We start from the raw sequence: 27,608 nt of genomic DNA, 5'->3' as shown, positions 1-27,608 counted from the left end.
ATGGAAGCGTGTTCGTATCAGCGTCAACATCAGTCATCTGTCAGCACAAATGTTATCTGTACATCTGTGCCTGCCATTGTGTGTGTGCGTGTGTGTGTGTGTGTGCGTGCACGCTCTCTCCACACACACATGCACACGTCTCACAGTGTTGCAGGTCCGCCTTTATCTTCTTATCGCTCCTCTCGGCTGGAGCTGCTGAATAAATCAAGTGCAGGAGAAGCAGAGATGGCGGCGGCGAGATAGCGGGACGGAGCATCGGGAGAGGTGCACGATGGGAGAGGATATGAGGAATATCTAACATTTATTTCTCATGCCAGACCATGAGGATGAGCCAGGAGAGGAAGAGTGGTGTTGTTGCTCATCCGCTGAGCGTACGGGGATGACATTTTATTGGTGCGAGACCGGAAAATAGCAACGTGGCTCGTTTCAAGTTTGTCTTGATGTTGATTTAGATGTATTCAGAGTGTGTTATGTCATCTCCTTGAGAGTTACTCTGGTTTTCAGGCCCTCAAAGCAAGAGCTAATGGTTGGTTCATCAGCTCCTGATGCTGCAGGCTGCTGGTTCTTCTTACCAGCTTCTCACTTCCTGTTTGGCTGCAGGACACCTTAGCATGCACACGCACACTAGAAAGGCCAAAACTGTTTGAAAATGTCACCAATCCATCAATCGCATATGTAAAGGCCAGTCTTGTCATTGTGCTGTGTGTGTGTGTGTGTGTGCGTGCGTGCGTGCGTGCGTGTGTGTGTGCGTGCGTGCGTGCGTGCGTGTGTGTGTGTGTGTGTGTGTTTTTTAAGGAGAAAAGTCTGCTGACCCAGCGAAGGAGCCACATTCACATTGTTGTATAGTGTATTTTAATGAGCTGGCTGCTCATTTATAATTCATGTTCTGCAGTGTGAACACGCCGTCACTTTAAGAGAGTGCGTGCGTGTGTGTGTGTGTGTGTGTGTGTGTGAGAGAGAGAGAGAGCGAGAGAGAGAGAGAAAGTGTAAAAGGGAGTTTAAGATGAAATAATGCACTGTTTTTCATACGAGACTTCACAGTTGGACTAAATGAAGGTGTCGTTGACGTCCGCAGGTGCACCGCCCTCCACTACGATGCCGACCTTCCCCCCACTTCCATCATCATCACCTTCCATAACGAGGCCCGCTCCACCCTGCTGCGCACTGTCAGGAGGTAACGCTGCAACGTAGACAACGTGTGTACACGCTGGTGTCATGCGACTCCTGTTGACCCCCCTCCCCCTTAGGAAATCACCTAAATGGAAATAGTCTGTTCCGGGGTCAAACTGTGGCCATAGTAAAAGCTTTATTAACTGTGCAGACAACATGAAAGTCACATTATAACATTCTTAACTGTAGCTATAAAAAAGTGTAAAAAGAAGCGACGCAGATAAATAATAGCAAATAATAGAATATTTTTTAATTATTATTTATTTTATATATGAAACTATATAAATGATATTTTAGTGTATATTGTAAAGGTATTTATATTTTATAATATTTTTTTTAAGTATATTAATATATATTATATAGTGAAGGGGTTCTCGAATGGTCTCGACCTGGGACCTACATTTTTCTAGGGTCATTAATTTGCAACCCATTTTTATTTTATTTTTAGTTCAGTTTTTATTTTTTGTCAAGTCAAACCAATTATGTAATTGTTCATATTTGTTTTTTTAATCACCTGTGTCATCTTTTGAAACATACACATAATACATGAATTTAGTTATTCATTTTTCAAAGCGCTTTTATCGAGGAAACGAGGAGCTGCATGCATACAAATAATGCACAAATTAACATTAAATATCAAAATTGCGCTTAATAAGACCTCGTTGCTGGAAGTAGAGAAGAGCTAGCAGAGCTGACTAGACACTGCCGCGCGCCGACGTGGCATGGAAATTAGTCGGGAGAAAAGCAAGATAATGACGACTTCAAGACAGAATAAACAAGATGACGAAGCACAGGAGATACGGGTGGACGGGCACGCGCTGGAGGAAGTCCACCAGTTGAAATACCTGATGAATGATGAGGCCACTTCAGCAACAGAAATAAAAGCTCGAATGGCCGCCGCAACTGCTCAGTTGGCCAAGTGGAACCACGTCTGGAGAAGCAGAGAGGTGAGAAGGCACTGGTGACCTCGACAGCCCTACACCGATGTGAATCATGGACGCTCAGCACGAATCTGGAGAAGAAAATAGCCACTTTGGAGATGAGATGTTTCCGCCGATTGCTCGGAATTCATTGGCACGACCGCCGCACCAATGCATCGGTGCTGGAAGAGATCAGGAGGAAGATCGGGGATTGACAATTTGACAATGAAGAGAAGGAAGCCGCAGTGGTTGGGACATGTCACTGGACGGCCAGGCGCACTAGCGAACACGGTAATGCATGGCCGGGTGGATGGGCGGCGAGCTCAAGGAAGACCAAGGAGGAATTGGGCGGATGATGTGAGGATACGGGTGGCGAAGCCGCTGGAAATCTGCATAAGAATGGCGCAGGATAAGGAAACCTGGAGAAGGACGTCTCAGTGCCCCAACAGCAGAAATGCTCGGGGTGTGACCTGACCTGAAGACCTCAAAATCAGATGTTTCAAGAAGAAGATGACTGAAATATTGCTTTAAAAAGTCAGACATATTATTACTTGTACATATTTGCATGTATTTTTTGGACTCACAGTCTGCGACTCACCCAGAATGGATCCATAACCCACTTTTGGGTCCCGACCCACCATTTGAGAATCCCTGATATACTGCATATATTACTACTATGAATGATGTAATATTATTATACTGTAGTAATAATAGCAAAATAAAATAGCATTGAACAGCCAATTAGACTCTGCGAGAGGACACCGAAAACCTTCACACACACACACGCACGCACGCACACACACGACCCTCAATCTCTGAACCATCTTTCTTTCTCACAATGTGATGCTATCAGCAGGTCCACACGCACGCACACACACACACACACACACACACACACACACACACACACACACACACACACACACACACACACACAGAGTTGGCCAGAGTTCAGCTCATTATAACAGTCTGTGTGCAAGGACTGACTACTTCTCCTTACTTTCACAGAGGACAGTGTGTGTGTGTGTGTGTGTGTGTGTGTGTGTGTGTGTGTGTGTGTGTGTGTGTGTAGCGTGTGAGTGTGTGTTGCGTCCTCCCCTGCAGGTCTTCTTAAAGCTCTGCAGTTTTCCACCAATTAAAAGACAATCTGTCTCCCTGGGCCCTGCTGCTCCCTTTGCTCTGCTTCATTGTGTGTGTGTGTGTGCGTGTGTGTGTGTGTGTGTGTGTGTGTGTGTGTGTGTTGTTTGGTGTCGACTTGGAAACTCCTTTGCCGCCTTTTATTTTTAGTTTGGGAGTTTGGAGCGCCAACATAAACACAACATGAGCTAGCTTCCTGTCTTCCTTAAAGACTTTATTCTTAGACTCATCATTTGAAAAAAATGTATATTGTATCTTCGTACTGTACTGTGTGTTTCTTATTTTCGCAGCTCAAACTTGCAGCAAATGAACATATGATACTTCATAGTGTACGGTGACGTGATATCACAATACAAATACACAAAATACTTTATCCATCCATGTGAGGAATGTGATCATATGTATGGTATAATTATTATAAGCGTTCATACATAATACAGACCGTGTGAATGACTCCAAAACTTTTTGTTTTTTAAATACGGGGGAAAAAGGGAGCGCCAAATCTGTCTGTGGTGGTCCAAATGTAATCGTGGCGGGCCACCGCACATCAGTGAATGTGGGGTAATGCACATGAACATATACTGGTCAACTTATTTTAGTCTCTGGACAAATCCAAATCAGCAATGATATGTAAAGTTAAAAAAAATTAAAAAAATCTATCAAGCTATGTTTGAATGTTGCTTTAATGCGTTTTAGTGCGTCTCATTTTTCAATGTTCTTGTATGAGATGAAAGAAGAAGATGATATTTGATTAAGCTTCACCCACTGGGGGATGTGACGTGCATTCCGCTTTAATAAAGCCGTCTGTGGGGGCGGTGGAGGGGGTGGGTTTTGTCAATGAGGGGGAGGGGGTCTTGTCGATATTTAATCAAGCTGCGATCTGACAGTTTATTGGCGTGGGAGCATCAGAGGAGGCATCATGGGGTAAGACTGTGATGAGAGTATTATGGGATTATCAGACTCCGAAAAAGATGTCATTTCTTTTGACCAGCTCCTCTTTGCAGGCTGACTTTACGCACAATGTCAATCAGAGTGTAGAAACGCAGCATCTAGATCAGCACCAGCTCAGCACTTTGTGATTGACTGTGTGCTTTGCTCCCACTCGCTAAATGATAGAATAAACATGTCCACTGAGCATCTTTAGCCACGGAGGGCCACGGAGGGCCACGGTGGGCGGAGCCACCGTCTACAGCGTGTAACCACGGCAGAGACAAAGTGCAGCGTCACTCCGTGTCAGCAGCAAGCGGCCGTGGCGGCCAAACGAGGATTTAAAGCGCTGACGAGACTATTTAATGTTGACTAAGTGGACTTTTAGTGCTCCACTGCGCCTGAGGAATGGAGACATATATAGCACCGCACGCCGTAGATCAGTGCTGATGAGACAGGAAGCCTGCATGCAGATCTAGAGGAGGATTCCTGCTGCCTGTCAGAGCGGGAACGCTTATTGGGGTCATTATGTATGTTGTTATATAGCAGATTGTCATCATGTTCAGATGTCCGTCCGTTCTTCTTTCTGTCCTCAACTACTTCACTTTACTTCCTGCACCTCCATGATGCCCCGCCTGCAAGCCAGTCAGCAGCGTCCCTGTCATTATGCCACCTGCATGCCATTCTGCCACGCCCACAATCTGCTCTATCCCACCTCCATGACACTTTTCCCCACCTTCATGACATTTTGTCCCGCCTCTAAGCCGTTGTGCTCCACCTCTAAGCTGTTCTGCCCCGCCTCGATGCCAATTAGCAGCATCTCTCCGATATGTCCCGCCTCTAAGCTGTTCTTCCCTGCCTCCATGCCACTCTGCCACACCCACATTCTGCTCTGTTTCACCTCCATAACACTTTTTAACTTTTTGTCCCGCTTCCAAGCCAGTATGTCCCTCCGCTAGGCTGTTCTGCCCCGCTTCCATGCCAGTCAGCAGCATCTCTGTCATATGGCCGCCCCAGAATCTGCTCTATCCTGCTTCTACACTGCTATACCTCAACTCTATGACACATTTCACTGCCTTCATGACTTTTTGCCGTGTCTCCAAGTCACTGTGCTCCCCCTCGGCTGTTTTGCCTCACGTCTATGCTACTGTGCCTCCCCTCCATGACATCCTGCCATGCCCACAATCTGCTACTCTATCCCACCTTCATGACCCCACATCCGTGACACTTTTCCTGTCCTTCAAGACACTTTGCCTCACCTCCAAGCTACTGCGCCCCACCTCTCGGCCGATGTGCCGCACCTCCGTGCCAATTAGCAGCATCCCTGTCCTATATCCCGCCTTCATCTTGCCCTGCCCCGCCTCCATGGCAGTCAGGTGCTGTCATTACGCAATACGTACCGGAAATGCAATCGGTGCTACGCATGCACGAGACCTAGGTCACTTCCCCCTTTAGCAAATTTCTACAACAGCGCTTCTGCAACATCACGTGCTGTGGTAGGTATTATTTTTTTAAATGTATGAGCATAAATGGTCAATAACCATACTTCATATTTATATTATATGAGGGGGTTGGTTTAATTAGTGACTCTTATTAAAAGAGTTCGTTAGCATGTGAATGTTTCGTCTATGTCATCCACCAGGCCTGATCTACGTAAGAAGTTACACAACGCACATAGCGCAGGTGTAAACATCATATGCGGTTACATATAAATACATAAATAAATAGAATGAAACACATCAAATGCAGGTACACTTGAATGTAAACAACCATAAACAGAGTGCAATGATGGATTAAGCTTTTTCTAAACAGAGAAATACCATCCAGCCAAACATATCTTCCGATCAAATTTCTGTATTTTTTCAGTGGCGAAAAAAACGTTAAATAATTTATGGAAGCAAGACAAGAGGGCTTATAATTTATCCACTTGGATATGATATAAGAGAAAAAAATCGATTATGTTGTCATTTCTCAAGTCGTAATACCGTTTTTGGGAGTGTGTGTGTGTGTGTGTGTGTGTGTGTGTGTGTGTGTGTGTTGGAGGGGGGCGACATATATTGCTGCCGTAAAATAGATTGACGGATGGCGTAGATTACACATGTGACTGCCGAAAAATAGACAGATAGACGGATGTAGACACGTTCTACACATGCGTAGAACCGATTGTGTTTCCTGTACGTATTGCGTCATGACAGGTGCATCCCTGTCATATTTCCCGCCGCCATGCTCCTCTGCCCTGCCTCTAAGCCACTTTGCCCCGCCTCCATTGTCTTTCCATTGGACCCAATCTTTGTCTGTAGCTTTTGTTGGTGTATTTATTTAAGAAAGACAGGGACAGTGCATTTTAATCAACATTTTCATCTAAATATGAACGATTAGCCGGTGGCTAATTTCCATCTTCAGTCTCAGAGGGCAGGTTGCTGTTAAGTACACTAACAATAACATTTGTCCTCTTTGACAACCTTTGACCTTTAACGAGAAAGCTCTTTCTTCTTTCTTTCCTGCCCTCATGCTGCTATCAGAGGAGTGGAACTATTGAAAAGAAAAAGACATTTTCTCACATTGCTGGAGTACAACTTATGAATTTTTGATGTCTCAATTCTCCTCTTTAATGATTTTTTTTTTTTCCTGGCAACACGTTATACATTTTCATGGCGGGAATTTAGCCTGACATTTTCAATATGTTGTTTCCAAAGGCGTGCAGTGCGTACATAATGGACTCATCAGTGTGTGTGTGTGTGTGTGTGTGTGTGTGTGGTACACTGGCACTGTTTGTTTGTCACATGATGTGTTTGTTTCCCTGTGTCAGTGTTTTAAACAGAACTCCTGTTCATCTCATCCATGAGATCATCCTGGTGGACGACTTCAGCCATGACGGTGAGCACACACACACACACACACACACACACACTCTTCCATGTCACATGTCACAACTGCATCAGGGTGACAAGTCAGGTGAAAACAAGCGTCCATTTTGGGTCAGAGCGCTGACCAATGGCGTTGCCTGCGCAGCTGCGGCCGCTCGTCTCCTGAGAGACGCTTCGTCCTTCCAGGTGACAAGAAGTCAACAAACGGAAGAATGAAGAAGAAGGAGAGTGACATTTTCTTCAGGATGCTCCTCGTCATTTCCATCAAACAACGAGACCATTTGAGAATAGCTAAAAGCACAAGAGAAGAATTTGTGTAGAAATTGCGTGAGTGCTGAAGCTGAACTGAAACTGTATGGGAGCTGTGGAATTAGAGATGTAAACGTGGGACTTTTTGCGATACGTCGCAAGATGCCATGTCCCCGATGAGCTGAGTTGAGACAAGTGGAAGTAGCTTGCATTGCATACAGGGGTGTCCAAAGTGTGGGCTGAGCAAATTATTTTTATTGGCCGACGGCACATTGTAAAAAATCTATTTTAAAAAGAAAACAAAAAAAAAAACAGCAAAAATGGAAAAATCACCAGTAATTATACAACAACAAAGTGTTGTAATCTAACGAGAAAAAGTCAATTTCACAGGAATGAAATATTGTGACAAAAAATAATGTCTTTTCAGTAGCATGAGGTTAAAATATTTTTTTTAAAAGACTTCGTGATTTCCCATCCATCTTCTATGCCGCTTGTCCTCACTAGAGTTGCGGGGGTATGCTGGAGCCTATCCCAGCTGACTTCAGGCGAGAGGCGGGGTACACCCTGGACTGGTCGCCAGCCAATGGCAGGGCACATATAGACAAACAATCATTCACACTCACATTCATACCTATGGACAATTTAGAGTCTCCAATGAACCTAACATGCAATTCAATATGTTTGCGTTGACATGAATTCAGCACAAGCATATTGAATCGATATGTAAACTCTTAGAAGCTTTTTTATGTTAAAGTTGGCAATGTTTTGTTTTTATTTTACACAAATACAGGAACGACTCAAAAAGGCCTCCATAGGGCAGTGTTTAAATTATTTCAAAGGAGGCCTACACTTCTGTTCGTTGAATTCTGTTGTTTTCTAAAAGGTACAATTAAAAATAAATAAATTCAATTAAAAAAAGATTACAACTTTTAAAAGCTTATATCGTGTCATGTTATTATTTTTCTTCACTGTAAGAAGCGTCAAAGTGGCTCTTCTGTTGGTAAAGGTTGCCGACCCCTGCTCTAATACTAACGATTCATGCTGTCTTGGTGTCGTTTCAGGAAGCGACTGTCAGCTTCTCACCAAACTGCCCAAAGTCAAATGTCTCCACAACAAGAAGAGAGAAGGTCTGCCTTTTTGTCAATTTTTCTGATTTACTTTGAGATGCTTTACGCCAGTGGTTCCCAAACCTTTTACAGTGGCGTACCCCTTCAGACATTTGACCTGAAGCCATGTACCCCCTACTCATGTACACTTGAAAAACAGAAACCTTTTTATCTTAATTAACTTGAAATATTGAACATAATTACTGTTTAATTAATTTTATAGTAATTCCGAGTCAAAAATGTGTATTTTCAGCCCATCCAAGCCAATCCACCAACCAGGTGTATTTCCGTTTCCGGGTGATGAGGATGTCGTAGCCACAAGAATTGTTGCTTGTTGTTGGGCTGAGTGGAGAGTAAACTGATTGGTGCCACCTACCTCGACTCCTGTCTCGTTGTGACTCTCCACATTTGGTGACCCTCGACGTGGGTCAAAATGTCAACCGACAACAGTGACAACGAGACTGTGCCGTCGCGGTTACAAGCTAGCGAGTTAGCTAACGTTGGTGCTTTCTGCACGCCCATGGTTTCAACACATTGAAACCCAGTTCCGACTGCGAGGAATAACACAGGACGTATTTCCACATATTGGCGCCATTGGATGCCTCGATGACGGCAAGTACAGGAGATCAAAGTCCTAGTAACAGTATTTTTTTAAATTATTGTTTTTCATTATAGGGAAAAACCCGATTCCGATATCAACACATTACATTTTTATGCCAATATCGGGCCGATAATATCGGATGCGCCGATATTATCACATAGCCCTAATGATAAAGCAGTATCCAAAATACAAAAATACATACAATCAATGATAAAGGCTCATATTGGGGGGAATCCCCACTCACAGTGACAGGTTTTCACTGCTGCGCCGTGCGGGGATTGGAACACCCCATATACAGTCATGGAAAAAATGATTAGACCTCCCTTGTTTCTTCGGTTTCTTGTTCATTTTAATGCCTGATACAACAAAAAGTATCTTTGTTTGGACAAATATAATAATGACAACAAAAAAAGTTACATTTTTTGTCATATCCACTCTTAAATAAAACCCTTATGAGCTATATTTGTTGTCATCATTATATTTGTCCAAACAAATGTACTTTTAGTTGTACCAGGCATTACAATGGACCAATAAACTGAAGAAACAAGGGTGGTCTAACCATTTGTTCCATGACTGTAAATGAAATCTTAAAGATGAAACACTCTTAATGCACAAAATAATAATCAAACCCACTTATTTGCTCATATAACACAAACAGAGCAACTTCATATTCTGTCTCCTTTCTGCTCCCTTCTGCTTGTTCAGGCACACTCGTAATTGTTTTTTATTTTTATTCACGTGCCCCCTATCACAATTCGGGTTTACACCACACTAGGGAGTGCAGGACGCGTGAAGAAGAAAAAGAAGAGCTGCTCGTTTTCAAGGAGACAAAGTGAAGACGTGGCCGACGCGATCTCCACTTTGAGAGCGTGACAAACCAACAAGCACTGAGCGTCTCAATCGGGCTAAATGTGGATACCGCACCTCGTGCGAGCGTCACGCTCATCGTCTTCCTCTCTAATCCAATCCGCGGCTGCCGCCATGCTCGTAAAAATAGAAGGTGAGTGATTGCAATACACAAATTGAAACGACAGCCTGACAATGACAGGACGTGAAGAGGGAGAAGGGTCTCCAGTGGAATAGTTCCATCAGTAAACGTCAATAAGTACACTGTGTACACTGAGTACTTAGTTCCTGAGTGTGTGAAAAAAAATGTATAAAAATACACAATCTCGGGAAGCCTCCTTGAGAGGGGAGAAGAGAACATTTTTCTCTCAAAAATGTCTGACCTCCTAACATTCAAACCAACCGATTGTTCAGTCCGGCTGACTCCGGAGTGATTCCTTCAACTGTGAGATAACTATCTGAGTTAAAAAGTCAGTTTCACCGTTTCTTCTATTTGGAGTGAATACCAGCGATTACAATGCGAGCGCTGGACAGGACGGTCGGCCACCCAGCCGAGGTACAAGCGGTCTCTAAAGTGAAACAGAGTTCCTCTTTCTCAAGCCCCAATGATCAGGATCTGGCCTCAACCAGTGCGTGTGCGTGTGTGCGTGCGTTTGTGAGATCATTTAAAAGAACAGGGTTCATTTGTTCCAAGTGAAAGGTTTTGTGATCGAGTGTTACCTCTCTGTTGTGGACGAGCGAAAATATGTTTCATTGCTTATCCAAAACAGAAAATACAGACCTGAGCACGCTTGGGGGGTGTCTTCCTATGGTATTCTCTTTTGGCTTTGGTTCCCACGGCAACGCATCCTGCCCTGACTCCTGGACCACTGGAGCTGGTGTTTAAACACCATCTTAGAATAAACCTCCAAGTTTTATGGTTGACTGCATTTTGTGTGGGTGGTGTGTGTGTGTATGGGGCACCTATATAATAGTACACATGCAGAAATATGGTAAAAATGTATTCTGTCAAATGATGACTAATATATTCCTTCAGCGGAAATGGGGATTGCAATATTTACCTCCTTTTGCACTGAAAAGACTTTAAAAATGTCAGCCTAGTGATAATTAATAACCAACGATGGTTTGAGGGGCTGCACGGGGACCCGTGGTGAGCACGTCTGCCTCGCAGTCAGGAGATCAGGGTTTGAAACCTCCGTTGGAATGTCTCTGTGTGGGTCTGCGTGTTCTCCTTGTGCATGTGTGGTTTTATGCAAGTTGCGCATGCTTTTTTTTTTTTTTTTTATAAACGTGTCTTGTGATTGACAGGTGACCGGTCCAGGGTGTACCTCGACACTCTCACCCTGAGAGTCAGCTGGGATAGGCTCCAGCTCATCCTTGCTGGATTTGTGTTTTAGTTGTCTTTCTTCTTATCTTTTTATTACTTAAGCTCTGACCTTTTTCTTGTCTGCTGCATTTGTCCTTCCTCCTGGCTCACCTTGCTGTCTCCTTGTTGGACGACAGGAACACGTCCTAGACGGTGTCACTGCCCGCTTTCATTACAGCGCGCGCACACACACGCACACACACCGTTTGGCTCGTTAACAGTTTACAACGTCACGTCTTCTTACTCGATTGTCTTTTTAATGCCCATAAACACACACTAGGCCGCTACTGTATGTCACACACACACCATTAGCGGTGTGCGTTGTAAAACATGTCTTCCTGTACAAAGTTGCCCATTCTTCTTCATTGTGTGTGCGTGTGTGTGTGTAGGTGTGTGCCTGCGTGTGTGTGTGTGTCCGCCCATGCAGAAAATAAAGCCTTATTGAGGATGAAATGGGATTTTAAATTGGCTGAGCTTCGGCCCAACGGCGCAGCATGAAACTTCACGGCAGCGAGTACAATGTCGGACACGCACACACACACACACACACACACACACACATAGAGCTGCATGTCAGTGAGTATTGATCAGAGCATTTAGTTCAAACAGAAGACAACACTGGCCTCCCTAACAAGCACATACACATACACACACACACACACACAGAAGTGCTGAGTCACTTCCTGTCTCATGCAGCATGATGGGTCTGGTAAAAGGTTGCTTCCATGCCCGTCTACAGCGCTGCATCCATTTCGCCTCACTCACTGAGCTCGTTCACAGGGTTTCATAGGAGGTTTCGTAGGCGTACTGTACGTTCCTCCTCGATAGCGGTGTGCAGAATGACGACAATGACAAGAAGTACATTACCCACAATCCTTTTGTTTACGCCAGGGCTGTTCCGTTGTGTGTGCGTCAGGTCTGATCCGGTCCAGGGTGCGCGGCGCTGACGCTGCTGGGGCGGCTGTCCTCACCTTCCTGGACAGTCACTGTGAAGTCAACAAGGACTGGCTGCCCCCCCTCCTGCAGAGGATCAAACAGGTGGATGTGTGTGTTTGTGTGTGGGTGGGAGAGTGTGGGGTTCAATGATGAATTTTCACTTTTTTTTTTTCAATCTTGTTTTCACTGCACCTTTCTAGCCTTGAGTGGTGGGGGAAACGTCCCTACCCCTGACCTCTTCTCATATCACAATGATCCACTCTCATATCAGCATCATCCTCTTCTCATGTCACCATGATCCTCCTTCCATATCACCATCATCTTCTCATATCAGCGTCACCCTCCTCATATCAGCATCATTCTCTTCTCATATCAGCATCATCCATCATCCTCCTCTCATATCACAATGATCCACTCTCATATCAACATCCTCCTATTCTCATATCAGCATCATCCACCATCCTCCCCTCATATCACAATGATCCACTCTCATATCAGCATCATCCTCTTCTCATATCACCATGATCCTCTTCTCATGTCAGCATCATCCATCATCCTCCTCTCATATCACAATGATCACCGTCATCCTCTTGTTATATCAGCATCATTCTCTTCTCGTGCGTCTTCTCATACTTTGCTTCCCGAGCCTTCTTGTCCTCGTGCTTAATCTCCTTAGGCTTTCCTACATCATGCGTGATATCGGGCTTCTTTCATCAGGTTCCTGCTTGCTCTTCCCATGCTCATGGAAGGAGCTCATGCAGGAAGATGAGAGTCCATGTAAACATGCTCACACCGCAAAGCACAAAGTACAGAAAGTGTTTAGTAAATGAAAAATAAACATCTTCTCTCACTTCCCTTCATGGTTCTCAGAAGAAGACGTTTTTTTGTTTATATTAACGACCTTTAGACGCTGAGACATCGATCTGAATGCACAGCATCCATATTCATTGTTAGTCTGTGTGTGTGTGTGTGCGTGTGTGATAAAAGAGTCATCCATCACGGTGCGGCGCTACCCAGCACTTTGTGCTTGTATAAATGGAGATTTAAATGTACGTGCTATTGATCCAGGTAAGTCATATTCCCTCTGTGTGCCTGAGAAGCTTCGAGATCTTACTGGCTTCAAAAGTACGAGAGATTGTTTTATGGAACCAAGTGTTCTCCATGTTGTGTAAGTTAGACCTCACGTGTTCCAGACTAAAGCACTCCGTCAGTCTAGCGTGACACTAAATTAAAGCCAAGCGAAAACAAAAAGCTGTTCAAGTTTGCAACCGATTCCTAAAAACAGCAGAGCATATTTGCCCAATAGAGAATCTTTGACTGGTGTTTTTTTGCAGTTGGGCCTTAAAAACATCAGAACACTCCTGTCATAAACTGTAGAGGTTCTCAACTGGTGTCCTCCTGGGACACTCATTTTCCCCATGGTCATTAAGCTTAAAATGTCATTTAAATTTAAAAATAGCCTTCAAAACACCTGCATGTTGTCTTTTTAAACACAATTACAATCAATTACATGTGCAAATGTATTTTAGAGTGGATTATTAATAATAATTATAATAACAATAATATAATTACATAAAAAAATATTAAATACATGCTTATATTGCTTCATTTATTAAAATAATTTCTTCATTTGTATTCATATTTTATGTATTTATTTAAAAATTTAATAATTACATACATAAAATAAGAATATTTATTATTATTATATTATTAAACTACAAAAACGAAATAATATGAAAGGATTATTTATATTATACACATTTTATTTATATTATATTTCAATTAAAATGAAAACATTTCAAAATATTATATATTAAATATTTTGATTTCATTTTTGACTTGTTGTCCACGACTTACCCAGGATGGGTCTGCCACCCACTTTTGGGTCCCGATCTTTGACATAAAATATGACTTCATTTCTGACTACATTATGTAGCTGTTGAGTTGACCGTGGGCCACCAGTTGTGCCTTTACGAAGCCAATAATGTTGACTGGATTGAACAATACGAGATGCATGAAAAGGTCAGAATATTAGACACGGTTAATACGTTAGTGTTTGCAGGTAATAACACAGTTGAAACAAAGCGCTCCCGTGCCTTTACGTCACAATTAAAAAGCACACAATGATGTCAACCTCAGCGTCTTTCAGAAGACATTCTGTAACGTGGACCTACACAGCCCGCGTCCGCTTGGCTCTGAACCCTCCCCCGCCTAATGGCCCGGAACCACCCCACCTGCCGGCTAACGTCCCCGGCTGCTGCTTGACCACACTAATCGTGGCGCGCCCTGTCATTAAAGCGCTCGTTCCGGTCTGCTTTTTTCCTCGTGAAACTGCAGCAAGTTGACGTTTGGATCCTGGCCAGTCCCTCTTTATACAGCCGCTTTGGAGCCCGTTTAAAGGTTAAAGGCGGAGCTCAAGTCGGAGACGCTCCACTCAAGAGCGTAGCGACATGATTAAGACAAACTATCACTCACTTTTTATTCCATGCGGAGGTCATTTTTAACATCAGAGTCAAACTAATGACGGCAGGCCTTTCATACCTGTCAACCCTCCCATTTTCCCCAGGAAACTCCCGTATTTTACCCTTCTTTTCTGCTGCCCTGCCGTGTAAATAGTTTCCCATTAAAAAAACACCAGAGAACATAACAGTGTGACATTTCAAATGTTCCTTGTCCCGCCATTGTAGGATACTTCATCTTATGTGTTTTTGTGTTTTTCTGTTCATTCAGGACGCGACACGAGTGGTCAGCCCCGTCATCGACATCATCAACATGGATACCTTCGCCTACGTGGCCGCCTCCGCCGACCTGCGAGGAGGTACGCCAACTCTACGCGGAGCTGCTCCTGTTCCATCCTGACCTGCCAACCTCGACTCAGAGATGGCGTGCCCGAGAGGAAGAGCACATTCAAACAACGTATTTATCATATTATTTACCTCTCAGGTTTCGACTGGAGCCTCCATTTTAAGTGGGAGGGGCTTTCACCTGAGGAGCGAGCCCGTCGGACCGACCCCACGCAGCCAATCAAGTAAGACAAGAACCTGCACATTTCCATAACCGTAGATTTACCATGTTTTTAGCCTTTTACACAGAACTCTGTGAAGCTTTACTCTTTTCCCTAACAAAAAGACACCGTCTCGCCTCTGTTACAGCTTTCTGCTGTCCTCTATGCTACCTTTAAAGGCGGGATATTCATATTCATACTGTCCCACCATCCTACGTTGTTTATACAGAACAGCAACTGGGGAAAAATGTGTGTGAAAGGGGCCGTTAGCACACAAGTCTGACATTATATTGAAGGGATTACTGCCATAGCGCCCCCTTATGGTATAAAACTTCATGTAGCACGTTGTGTTTTTAGAAACCTCACAGATGGACGGCTGGTGTGTGTGTGTGTGTGTGTGTGTGTGTGCTTGTTTGTGTTGACAGTGTGTCAGTCAGTGTGTCACCACGAGGGTGGGGCTGAGTCATCTTGCGTGTGCACGTTCACCCCACTTGTGAGCGAGCGCTACTGTCATGTGACCACTTCCACCCATTCATCCATTGTGTTACTAAGATGTCGTCCTGCAAGTGTCCCCAACTCGATGATGATGATGACGATGTTTATCCCGCCTGGCAGGACGCCCATCATCGCCGGCGGCCTCTTCGTGATTGACAGCTCATGGTTCGATCACCTGGGCAAGTACGACACGGCCATGGACATCTGGGGCGGAGAGAACTTTGGTGAGTCATGTGACTGCCAGTACCAGCAGGGAGATGCTAGCACTCACCCAGTCATGAATATCGGTAATAATAATGTTCTAATGTCATCTAGAGATCTCCTTCCGAGTGTGGCAGTGTGGAGGAAGCTTGGAGATCATTCCGTGCAGTCGAGTGGGTCACGTCTTCCGGAAAAAACATCCGTACGTTTTCCCAGAAGGAAACGCCAACACTTACATCAAGTACGTCTCTGTCTCACCTCTGACCTCTGACCTATCACACTTTGGCTCACACTGCAGTTGGCTACATTTCATTTATGTTCTTACTGTTAGTTATTGCTATTGCTGTGCGTGTGTGTGCGTGTTAGGAACACGCGTCGCACAGCCGAGGTTTGGATGGACGACTTTCGCCTCTTCTACTACTCGGCTCGGCCTGCAGCGCGAGGAAAATCCTACGGAGAGTAAGAACACACACACTAAGTTCTGGGAAGCAGGTCTTTAAGGCCAAGCCTTCACAAGGCACATCTAAAGTAGTCTTAGAAGCAGAACCATAAAGTCTTTTTCATTCCTGTAAGCCAAGTCCTCAAAACCAAATCCTGACAGACAAATCTTTAGAACCAAGTTCTTCAGATTTAATCCAGATCCTTGGAGCCAAATTATTAATCCAAAATCCTGAGAACTAAATCCATCCAGATTCTTTGAAATAGTTCCTCAACTCCAAATATTTACAACCAATTAAATTCCAAATCCTTAGAACTAGGTCCTTCAATTCAGCTCTCTAGGACCATATTCTTAGATCCCAATCTTAAAAACTAAACCTTCAATTCAGATGCTGAGAACCATGTCCATCCAGATCCTTTGAAATAGTTCATTAGATCCAAATCTGCAGAACAAAGTTCTTAATTCCAAATCCTCAGAAACAAGCCCTTCAATCCAGATTTCTAGAACTGTATTCTTAAATCCCAATCTTAAGAACTCAGTACTTCAATCCAGACGCATCGAATTAAGTCTTTAAATCTAGATCCTTAGAACCAAGTCCTTAAACCAAAATCCTGAGAACCAAATCCATACAGAGCCTTTGAAACAATTCCTTATATCCCAATCTTCCAAAATAAGTAATCCATTTCGTATCTTCAGAACCAAGTCCTTCAATCCAGAACTCTACAACTAATCCTAAAATCCCAGTCTGCAGAACTAAATCCTTTAATACAATCTTTAGAATGAGGTCTTTAAATTCTGATCATTAGAACAAAATTCTTAAATCCAGATCCTCAGAACCAGGACCTTAGAGACTGAGTGAAGTTCCTGAGCATCATCACAGCCCCCCCCACTGCTGACATCAGCATCACCCGTCTCCTTTTTGTCTTGGCTGTCCATTACGAGTCCAAAGTGTCCACTTGGTCCTTGTCAGTTTTGGCTGTTTCGGGCCCCGCCCACATCCTCCTCAACTGTCTTTAAATGTCAGCATTTGTTTTTATCAGGCAGCAGCAGACGACACACTGACATTTAAAGGCATCTTGTCGTGTGCGCCGCCTCTCACACAGACCAGGATGTCGCTCATCAAAGTGTTTTTGTCAGCAGCATCCGAGGACGCGTGGAGCTGAGACGCAAGCTCAAGTGCAAGTCCTTCAAGTGGTACCTGGACCACGTCTACCCAGAACTCAAGTCAGTCCAAGTCTTTGCTACTAGATCTCAGTTAGGATCAACAAAGCATGCATTGATCCATTTATGTGTCACACGCACACGCACACACACACACACTCACACACACACGCCAGCATTAATCCCCGCAATGGAATTAACAGGCAGGCTCTCGGGGGACGCCGACCCTCTAAACGAAGAATAACCTTTAACGGCTTATTAAAAGGCGGCGAGATAGCAGATTGAATTAACGCCCGAGGCCTTGAGAGCTCCACTTGAACAGCAAAGTTTATCAGAGGAGAAAGTTTGCAGTAATAAGTTATGAGCGTCCACGAGCACGTCTTTTTAGACCACATCTTGATGGGCTTAATTAGCTTCCTCTGCTAATCTCCTCATTAAGATGCTAACGTCCAGAAAGGCCAAGTGTGCTTTCACACAAGAACAGGTCAGTTTCCACTCCTGGTCCAGAAGCGTCCGCCTGGTGTACGTCTCGTTTACAGGCGGACAAAAAGTCTCGCTAATTATTCAGACCGGGTTCCACTTTCTCCATCAGAGTCCCCGATGACTCCGACTCGCAGTCCGGGCTGATCCGACAGAGGCAGAACTGTTTGGAGTCTCGCAGGGTGGATGGCCAGGAGGTTCCGCTGCTCATGTTGGTACCATGTGTGGATCCAGATGGGGTCCACGCCCCCAATCAGGTATGCTGGACACCAACAGGCTTCCTCGTGTGGCGAAAAGGGGTAACTGCAGCTACGTTGTTAGAGACGTGCTAAACCTGTGGTGTCCAAACTTTTTCCAGAGAAGGCCACATACTGAAAAATGAAAGAGCGCGACGGCCACCTTGATATTTTGTAAAGCAACACATGTAGATGCGCTAAGAAGTTATATATATTATATTATATTATATTATATTATATTATATTATATTATATTATATTATATTATATTATATGTTTTAAGAAAAGAATGCGTCACAGTTTTTGTGATACAAGTGAAAAAGTATATCATTAGTGCGAACTTCAGTCTTTGCTTCTTTTTTGCCCTTTTTACTATATATATATTTTTTAAATTCCAAATATTTATATTTTTCTCTTAAACAATCTGTAATATTATGATGACTTTTGAAAAAATTGCATATTTTAAATCACTACTCATTAATATATCTTTATTTCATCATTAGTTCTTAGTAACTACTCTAAATGTATGTGCCTTAGTTCCTCAGTAACTAGTCTACTCATTAGTTTATCATGAGTTCCTCAGTAACTAGTCTACTCATTAGTTTATCATGAGTTCCTCAGTCACTATTTTACTCATTAGTTTCTCATTAGTTCCTCCTACTCTACTCATTAGTTTCTCATGAGTTCCTCAGTAACTTCTCTACTCATTAGTTTATCATGAATTCCTCAGTAACTACTTTACTCATTAGTTTCTCATTAGTTCCTCAGTAACTACTCTACTCATTAGTTTCTCATGAGTTCCTCAGTAACTAGTCTACTCATTAGTTTCTCATGAGTTCCTCAGTAACTACTCTACTCATTAGTTTCTCATGAGTTCCTCAGTAACTACTCTACTCATTAGTTTCTCATGAGTTCCTCAGTAACTAGTCTACCCATTAGTTTCTCATGAGTTCCTCGGTAACTACTCTACTCATTAGTTTATCATGAGTTCCTCAGTAACTACTCTACTCGTTAGTTTCTCATGAGTTCCTCAGTAACTAGTCTACTCATTAGTTTATCATGAGTTCCTCAGTAACTACTCTACTCGTTAGTTTCTCATGAGTTCCTCAGTCACTATTTTACTCATTAGTTTCTCATTAGTTCCTCCTACTCTACTCATTAGTTTCTCATGAGTTCCTCAGTAACTTCTCTACTCATTAGTTTATCATGAATTCCTCAGTAACTACTTTACTCATTAGTTTCTCATTAGTTCCTCAGTAACTACTCTACTCATTAGTTTCTCATGAGTTCCTCAGTAACTAGTCTACTCATTAGTTTCTCATGAGTTCCTCAGTAACTACTCTACTCATTAGTTTTTCATTAGTTCCTCAGTAACTACTCTACTCATTAGTTTCTCATGAGTTCCTCAGTAACTATACTACTCATTAGTTTCTCATTAGTTCCTCAGTAACTACTCTACTCATTAGTTTCTCATTAGTTCCTCAGTAACTACTCTACTCATTAGTTTCTCATGAGTTCCTCAGTAACTACTCTACTCATTAGTTTCTCATGAGTTCCTCAGTAACTACTCTACTCATTAGTTTCTCATTAGTTCCTCAGTAACTACTCTACTCATTAGTTTATCATGAGTTCCTCAGTAACTACTTTACTCATTAGTTTCTCATGAGTTCCTCAGTAACTACTCTACTCATTAGTTTCTCATGAGTTCCTCAGTAACTACTCTACTCATTAGTTTCTCATGAGTTCCTCAGTAACTTCTCTACTCATTAGTTTATCATTAGTTCCTCAGTAACTACTTTACTCATTAGTTTCTCATTAGTTCCTCAGTAACTACTCTACTCATTAGTTTCTCATGAGTTCCTCAGTAACTAGTCTACTCATTAGTTTCTCATGAGTTCCTCAGTAACTACTCTACTCATTAGTTTTTCATTAGTTCCTCAGTAACTACTCTACTCATTAGTTTCTCATGAGTTCCTCAGTAACTATACTACTCATTAGTTTCTCATTAGTTCCTCAGTAACTACTCTACTCATTAGTTTCTCATGAGTTCCTCAGTAACTACTCTACTCATTAGTTTCTCATGAGTTCCTCAGTAACTACTCTACTCATTAGTTTCTCATGAGTTCCTCAGTAACTACTCTACTCATTAGTTTCTCATTAGTTCCTCAGTAACTACTCTACTCATTAGTTTATCATGAGTTCCTCAGTAACTACTTTACTCATTAGTTTCTCATGAGTTCCTCAGTAACTACTCTACTCATTAGTTTCTCATGAGTTCCTCAGTAACTACTCTACTCATTAGTTTCTCATGAGTTCCTCAGTAACTAGTCTACTCATTAGTTTATCATGAGTTCCTCAGTAACTACTCTACTCATTAGTTTCTCATGAGTTCCTCAGTAACTAGTCTACTCATTAGTTTATCATGAGTTCCTCAGTAACTACTTTACTCATTAGTTTCTCATGAGTTCCTCAGTAACTACTCTAATCATTAGTTTCTCATGAGTTCCTCAGTAACTATACTACTCATTAGTTTCTCATTAGTTCCTCACTAACTAGTCTACTCATTAGTTTCTCATGAGTTCCTCAGTAACTACTCTACTCATTAGTTTCTCATGAGTTCCTCAGTAACTACTCTACTCATTAGTTTTTCATGAGTTCCTCAGTAACTACTCTACTCATTAGTTTCTCATGAGTTCCTCAGTAACTAGTCTACTCATTAGTTTATCATGAGTTCCTCAGTAACTACTTTACTCATTAGTTTCTCATGAGTTCCTCAGTAACTACTCTAATCATTAGTTTCTCATGAGTTCCTCAGTAACTATACTACTCATTAGTTTCTCATTAGTTCCTCACTAACTAGTCTACTCATTAGTTTTTCATGAGTTCCTCAGTAACTACTCTACTCATTAGTTTTTCATTAGTTCCTCAGTAACTACTCTACTCATTAGTTTCTCATGAGTTCCTCAGTAACTACTCTACTCATTAGTTTCTCATTAGTTCCTCAGTAACTACTCTACTCATTAGTTTATCATGAATTCCTCAGTAACTACTTTACTCATTAGTTTCTCATGAGTTCCTCAGTAACTACTCTACTCATTAGTTTCTCATTAGTTCCTCAGTAACTACTCTACTCATTAGTTTATCATGAGTTCCTCAGTAACTACTTTACTCATTAGTTTCTCATGAGTTCCTCAGTAACTACTCTAATCATTAGTTTCTCATGAGTTCCTCAGTAACTATACTACTCATTAGTTTCTCATTAGTTCCTCACTAACTAGTCTACTCATTAGTTTCTCGTGAGTTCCTCAGTAACTACTCTACTCATTAGTTTTTCATTAGTTCCTCAGTAACTACTCTACTCATTAGTTTCTCATGAGTTCCTCAGTAACTACTCTACTCATTAGTTTCTCATTAGTTCCTCACTAACTAGTCTACTCATTAGTTTCTCATTAGTTCCTCAGTAACTACTCTACTCATTAGTTTTTCATGAGTTCCTCAGTAACTACTCTACTCATTAGTTTCTCATGAGTTCCTCAGTAACTACTCTACTCATTAGTTTTTCATTAGTTCCTCAGTAACTACTCTACTCATTAGTTTCTCATTAGTTCCTCAGTAACTACTCTACTCATTAGTTTCTCATTAGTTCCTCAGTAACTACTCTACTCATTAGTTTATCATGAGTTCCTCAGTAACTACTTTACTCATTAGTTTCTCATGAGTTCCTCAGTAACTACTCTACTCATTAGTTTCTCATTAGTTCCTCACTAACTAGTCTACTCATTAGTTTCTCATGAGTTCCTCAGTAACTAGTCTACTCATTAGTTTCTCATTAGTTCCTCACTAACTAGTCTACTCATTAGTTTCTCATGAGTTCCTCAGTAACTAGTCTACTCATTAGTTTCTCATGAGTTCCTCAGTAACTAGTCTACTCATTAGTTTCTCATTAGTTCCTCACTAACTAGTCTACTCATTAGTTTCTCATGAGTTCCTCAGTAACTAGTCTACTCATTAGTTTCTCATTAGTTCCTCACTAACTAGTCTACTCATTAGTTTATCATGAGTTCCTCAGTAACTACTTTACTCATTAGTTTCTCATGAGTTCCTCAGTAACTACTCTACTCATTAGTTTCTCATTAGTTCCTCACTAACTAGTCTACTCATTAGTTTCTCATGAGTTCCTCAGTAACTAGTCTACTCATTAGTTTCTCATTAGTTCCTCACTAACTAGTCTACTCATTAGTTTCTCATGAGTTCCTCAGTAACTAGTCTACTCATTAGTTTCTCATGAGTTCCTCAGTAACTAGTCTACTCATTAGTTTCTCATGAGTTCCTCAGTAACTAGTCTACTCATTAGTTTCTCATTAGTTCCTCACTAACTAGTCTACTCATTAGTTTCTCATGAGTTCCTCAGTAACTAGTCTACTCATTAGTTTCTCATGAGTTCCTCAGTAACTACTCTACTCATTAGTTTCTCATGAGTTCCTCAGTAACTAGTCTACTCATTAGTTTCTCATTAGTTCCTCACTAACTAGTCTACTCATTAGTTTCTCATGAGTTCCTCAGTAACTAGTCTACTCATTAGTTTCTCATTAGTTCCTCACTAACTAGTCTACTCATTAGTTTCTCATGAGTTCCTCAGTAACTACTCTACTCATTAGTTTCTCATGACTTCCTCAGTAACTACTCTACTCATTAGTTTCTCATTAGTTCCTCAGTAACTACTCTACTCATTAGTTTATCATGAGTTCCTCAGTAACTACTTTACTCATTAGTTTCTCATGAGTTCCTCAGTAACTACTCTACTCATTAGTTTCTCATTAGTTCCTCACTAACTAGTCTACCCATTAGTTTCTCATGAGTTCCTCAGTAACTACTCTACTCATTAGTTTCTCATTAGTTCCTCACTAACTAGTCTACTCATTAGTTTCTCATGAGTTCCTCAGTAACTAGTCTACTCATTAGTTTCTCATGAGTTCCTCAGTAACTAGTCTACTCATTAGTTTCTCATTAGTTCCTCACTAACTAGTCTACTCATTAGTTTTTCATTAGTTCCTCAGTAACTACTCTACTCATTAGTTTCTCATTAGTTCCTCAGTAACTACTCTACTCATTAGTTTATCATGAGTTCCTCAGTAACTACTTTACTCATTAGTTTCTCATGAGTTCCTCAGTAACTACTCTACTCATTAGTTTCTCATTAGTTCCTCACTAACTAGTCTACTCATTAGTTTCTCATGAGTTCCTCAGTAACTAGTCTACTCATTAGTTTCTCATTAGTTCCTCACTAACTAGTCTACTCATTAGTTTCTCATGAGTTCCTCAGTAACTAGTCTACTCATTAGTTTCTCATGAGTTCCTCACTAACTAGTCTACTCATTAGTTTCTCATGAGTTCCTCAGTAACTAGTCTACTCATTAGTTTCTCATGAGTTCCTCAGTAACTACTCTACTCATTAGTTTCTCATGAGTTCCTCAGTAACTAGTCTACTCATTAGTTTCTCATTAGTTCCTCACTAACTAGTCTACTCATTAGTTTCTCATGAGTTCCTCAGTAACTAGTCTACTCATTAGTTTCTCATTAGTTCCTCACTAACTAGTCTACTCATTAGTTTCTCATGAGTTCCTCAGTAACTACTCTACTCATTAGTTTCTCATGACTTCCTCAGTAACTACTCTACTCATTAGTTTCTCATTAGTTCCTCAGTAACTACTCTACTCATTAGTTTATCATGAGTTCCTCAGTAACTACTTTACTCATTAGTTTCTCATGAGTTCCTCAGTAACTACTCTACTCATTAGTTTCTCATTAGTTCCTCACTAACTAGTCTACCCATTAGTTTCTCATGAGTTCCTCAGTAACTACTCTACTCATTAGTTTCTCATGACTTCCTCAGTAACTACTCTACTCATTAGTTTCTCATTAGTTCCTCAGTAACTACTCTACTCATTAGTTTATCATGAGTTCCTCAGTAACTACTTTACTCATTAGTTTCTCATGAGTTCCTCAGTAACTACTCTACTCATTAGTTTCTCATTAGTTCCTCACTAACTAGTCTACTCATTAGTTTCTCATTATTTCCTCAGTAACTACTCTACTCATTAGTTTCTCATGAGTTCCTCAGTAACTACTCTACTCATTAGTTTATCATGAGTTCCTCAGTAACTACTCAGTAACACGTCATGGTGTGATGGACGGTGTTATGACGACACAGATAAACATAAACAGCCGCCTTGAAGATGAAGACGCACTCGTCACATGACGACAGAGATCATCAATTAACACGAGGCGTCCCTTTGCTGCACGTCGACAAATCAACGTGCTCATTAGCCGCGCGGAGACGTGCAGGAAGTGAAGATGTGATGACGTGCTAATGATTCATTCATTGTGTGTGTCAAAATGTCTGGCGGGCTACATTGTGGTGGTCTACCCTCTAGCGTGCGTGTGCGTCTAAACTTGTTCCTCCTGCAGGAGTGGATCTACACACCAGGCCAGCAGATACGACAGCAACACCACTGCGTGTCCGTCACCACCACCTTCCCCGCCTCGCAACTGCTGATGCTGCCCTGCAACATGGCCGACGGCAAGCAGGTCCGTGCACGCACGCACACACACGCACGTGCGTATACACGACAGGTGTTGTGTGGCTGTATGCCAGCCACCATCATACTGTGTGTCACATGACCTATAATTAATTCATTTCAATGTTCATTAATGGGAAAATGAATTTGTACAAAGATGGTCGTTATGCCCCCCCCCCCCCCCCCCCCCCCCCCCCCCCCCCACACACACACACACACACACACACACACACATACATTGATCGGGTGTTTGGCGCTTTCTCAGACCACTCCACACACACGCACACACACTTGCCATTACCTGACCAGTGGGCACCTTGACGGCGTCCCAGAAGCCCCTGCAGCAAAAACCAATCTGACAAGTCATAAATCACCTGAGAGAGGAGTGGGGGAGGGGGGGCTCACTTGCATGAAGTATGGAGAGTGGCGGGGGGGTTGAAGGGGCGGAGCCAAGTCACTGTCAAGAGGCAGGCAGCTCAAAATGAGCTCATTACACCTCACCAACTGTTCACTCACTGTGTGTGTGTGTGTGTGCGTGTGTGTGTGTGTGTGTGTGCGTGTGTGTGTGCGTGTCTGCTAATCCTGGCTGACTTCTTCATTCCAAATGTGTCTGAAAAGATCAGATGGGTGTGTGTGTGCGCATGTGTGCGTGTATGTAGGTGTGTGTGAGTGAGTGTGCGAGAGCGCTGCATCATTTGATCCATGAGTCAGTCTTTGACGTGTGAGAAGGACGGCGGTCCACAGAGGAAGACAACATGTCAGCGCCAAGAACAAAAACAAGTGCAGACGCCGCCAACGTGCTCGCCGCACACACACACACACACACACACACACACGTGCATGGTATATGTATAGTCATGCACACACTGAGCACCTGGTGGCGCTCTCACCCTCCACCAGGGACCCAACTGGAGTCAGAAAACACAAGAAATGACACTTTTCACCATTGATGTGTCTGAAGTTTGTCAATCGAAGCCCCGTCCTCTATGTTAGGTAGTCATGCTGCATGCCTCCACTAGAGGGAGCCCTGTCTTACAACCACACATTGTGAGCAGCAAATACGGCGACTTAAACACGTGAAGATGATATTTTAGTGCATGCTGGGATGCCAGTTGCAGCCACGAACGCTGAATTGATTTACTTTTCATTATCTCGCCGTCTTGTTCTTAATCAAAACACGGCGAGGCGCACCGTGACAAACACGAGGCCCGAGCAACGTTGTCGACATCGAGATACACGACAGCGATTCGCTTCAAAGGCTCTGCAAAAAAAAACAAAAAAAAACATGGCCGCCCGCTGGCCGTTGCGTGCGTACTGATGAAGAGATACACGCTTGCAGATGTTGTGTCACATGACTGCACAAATTGCACGCTCTGATTCTGTTTGCTTTGTTTTGTTTTCTCTGGACCAACGCGCGCGCATACACACACACACACACACAGACATACACACACACACACAGCTGGATAAAAGCCTCTTTTCATGTCTGATCTGATCTGATGCTTTGTTTTCCAGCTATGAATAATGCACACACAGACGCACACGCACACGCACACTCCGTGGGCCCTCCAACTTCCACTCATAGTGCGCATGCCGCCATCGTGTGGTCACATTTGGCAATCAAAGGTTGTGTGTTTTTAACCCATTCTTTATTAACTTGACTTAATTTTTCATAAATGTATCTCATTTTAGTTTTTTTTAATGAACTAACCATAGTACTGTTTAAAATAATTAGCGTATGTTAACATATGTGCAAAAAAATCTCTAAAACAGATAACAAATAAAAATAAAATGTATAATCACACTTTAAAAATAATAAAGATCTACTGCAAATAAAAAGTCATCTATGTTTTGAATAATGTAATAATTTGTATTTATTTTCTTACGTAATAAAATATATTTGAGAACATATATTCTATTTATATCACTGTATTTATTTATAGGATTATTATTATTACTTAGTTTAAAATAATGTCAGCTGACTTCCTGTTTTATACCCTTACTGTGTGGCTCCACCCACACAGGAAGTGGCTTAGCTTAGGTGGCATGGCGTCTAATTGTCCGTGTTCCCTCAGCGCTGGCAGAAGTCGGGCACTCATCTGGAGCACCAGGCGTCCCGCTTCTGCCTGGACTCGGCCATGGCGCTGGACGGGCTGGACTCGTCCCGCATGCTGGTCATCAGCCCGTGTGAGCTGAGCGCCGCCACACAGAGGTGGGACGTGCCCTTCTCCTGACCCCCCCACCACGACCACCCCCGTGACCTCTCACCTCACCTCGGAGACACCAGCTGCTGAGCATCTCGTTAGGAGGGAAGCGGGCTGCTTGGGTCCTGAACCTAAAGTGCACCTTAAGGCCGGCCGCCATGTTGGAGTGGTTTTTAACGTGCACAGGGATGTAAAAGTGCACCAACATATTTACAATGAGGATGTTTTCATATGAAAAGGTCTTTCAGCTACGGAAAGAGTGGGGCTACTTCATCATCACTTCCTTTGCATCACAGTGACAGCAGGACAGCTCCCTCTAGCGGCAGTGGCGCTGCACAGCATGCATGACGTTGTAGAGAGACAACAGTAAACAGGAAGTGAGGTGATAAAGCACATCCTGTGTGGCCGGTGAGGTCATACGTCCTTGACACTGTGCATGCTTTACGCCAGGCTTCCCAAACACTTCCATGATCTTCACACGGTCCTTCACGTGTAGCATCCAGGCTTTTATTGTGTTGACAGGAAGTGACTCGCAAGTGTTGTCTTGTTGTTTGTTTGAACACCTGCTTCTATTCTCAATAAAGTTTTATAATAACGTTTTCTGGACTCCTCACTCATGTCGTGTCCAGTTGGCATTAATTTACTCGACCCCGGGGAGTACCAAGTCATTGGGGCTCATGCAACT

General features: G+C 42.6%; 1 protein-coding gene across 2 annotated transcripts in view; it reads left to right on the top strand.

Annotated features, from left to right (window-relative positions):
• galnt14 (UDP-N-acetyl-alpha-D-galactosamine:polypeptide N-acetylgalactosaminyltransferase 14 (GalNAc-T14)) overlaps positions 1-27,534 on the top strand; it is an 86,052-nt gene extending 58,518 nt beyond the window's left edge. The window contains exons 3-15 of one of the 2 annotated variants that reach the window (XM_054761816.1): positions 1,076-1,174; positions 6,964-7,031; positions 8,332-8,397; positions 12,106-12,227; positions 14,856-14,943; positions 15,069-15,153; positions 15,745-15,848; positions 15,940-16,066; positions 16,192-16,284; positions 17,402-17,488; positions 18,018-18,162; positions 24,610-24,729; positions 26,795-27,534. In XM_054761816.1, coding sequence (XP_054617791.1) covers positions 1,076-1,174; positions 6,964-7,031; positions 8,332-8,397; positions 12,106-12,227; positions 14,856-14,943; positions 15,069-15,153; positions 15,745-15,848; positions 15,940-16,066; positions 16,192-16,284; positions 17,402-17,488; positions 18,018-18,162; positions 24,610-24,729; positions 26,795-26,953 — 1,363 coding nt within the window. In that variant the 3' untranslated portion in view covers positions 26,954-27,534. The remainder of the gene's footprint in view (positions 1-1,075; positions 1,175-6,963; positions 7,032-8,331; positions 8,398-12,105; positions 12,228-14,855; positions 14,944-15,068; positions 15,154-15,744; positions 15,849-15,939; positions 16,067-16,191; positions 16,285-17,401; positions 17,489-18,017; positions 18,163-24,609; positions 24,730-26,794) is intronic. The other variant, XM_054761817.1, reaches the window with a different exon arrangement.
• The last annotated feature ends 74 nt before the right edge of the window (positions 27,535-27,608 follow it).

Source organism: Dunckerocampus dactyliophorus, chromosome 19 (assembly GCF_027744805.1).
Source record: "Dunckerocampus dactyliophorus isolate RoL2022-P2 chromosome 19, RoL_Ddac_1.1, whole genome shotgun sequence".
Lineage (NCBI taxonomy): Eukaryota > Metazoa > Chordata > Actinopteri > Syngnathiformes > Syngnathidae > Dunckerocampus > Dunckerocampus dactyliophorus.
The sequence above is the reverse complement of the archived record's forward strand: the minus strand, read 5'-3'. Positions and strand labels throughout refer to the sequence as shown.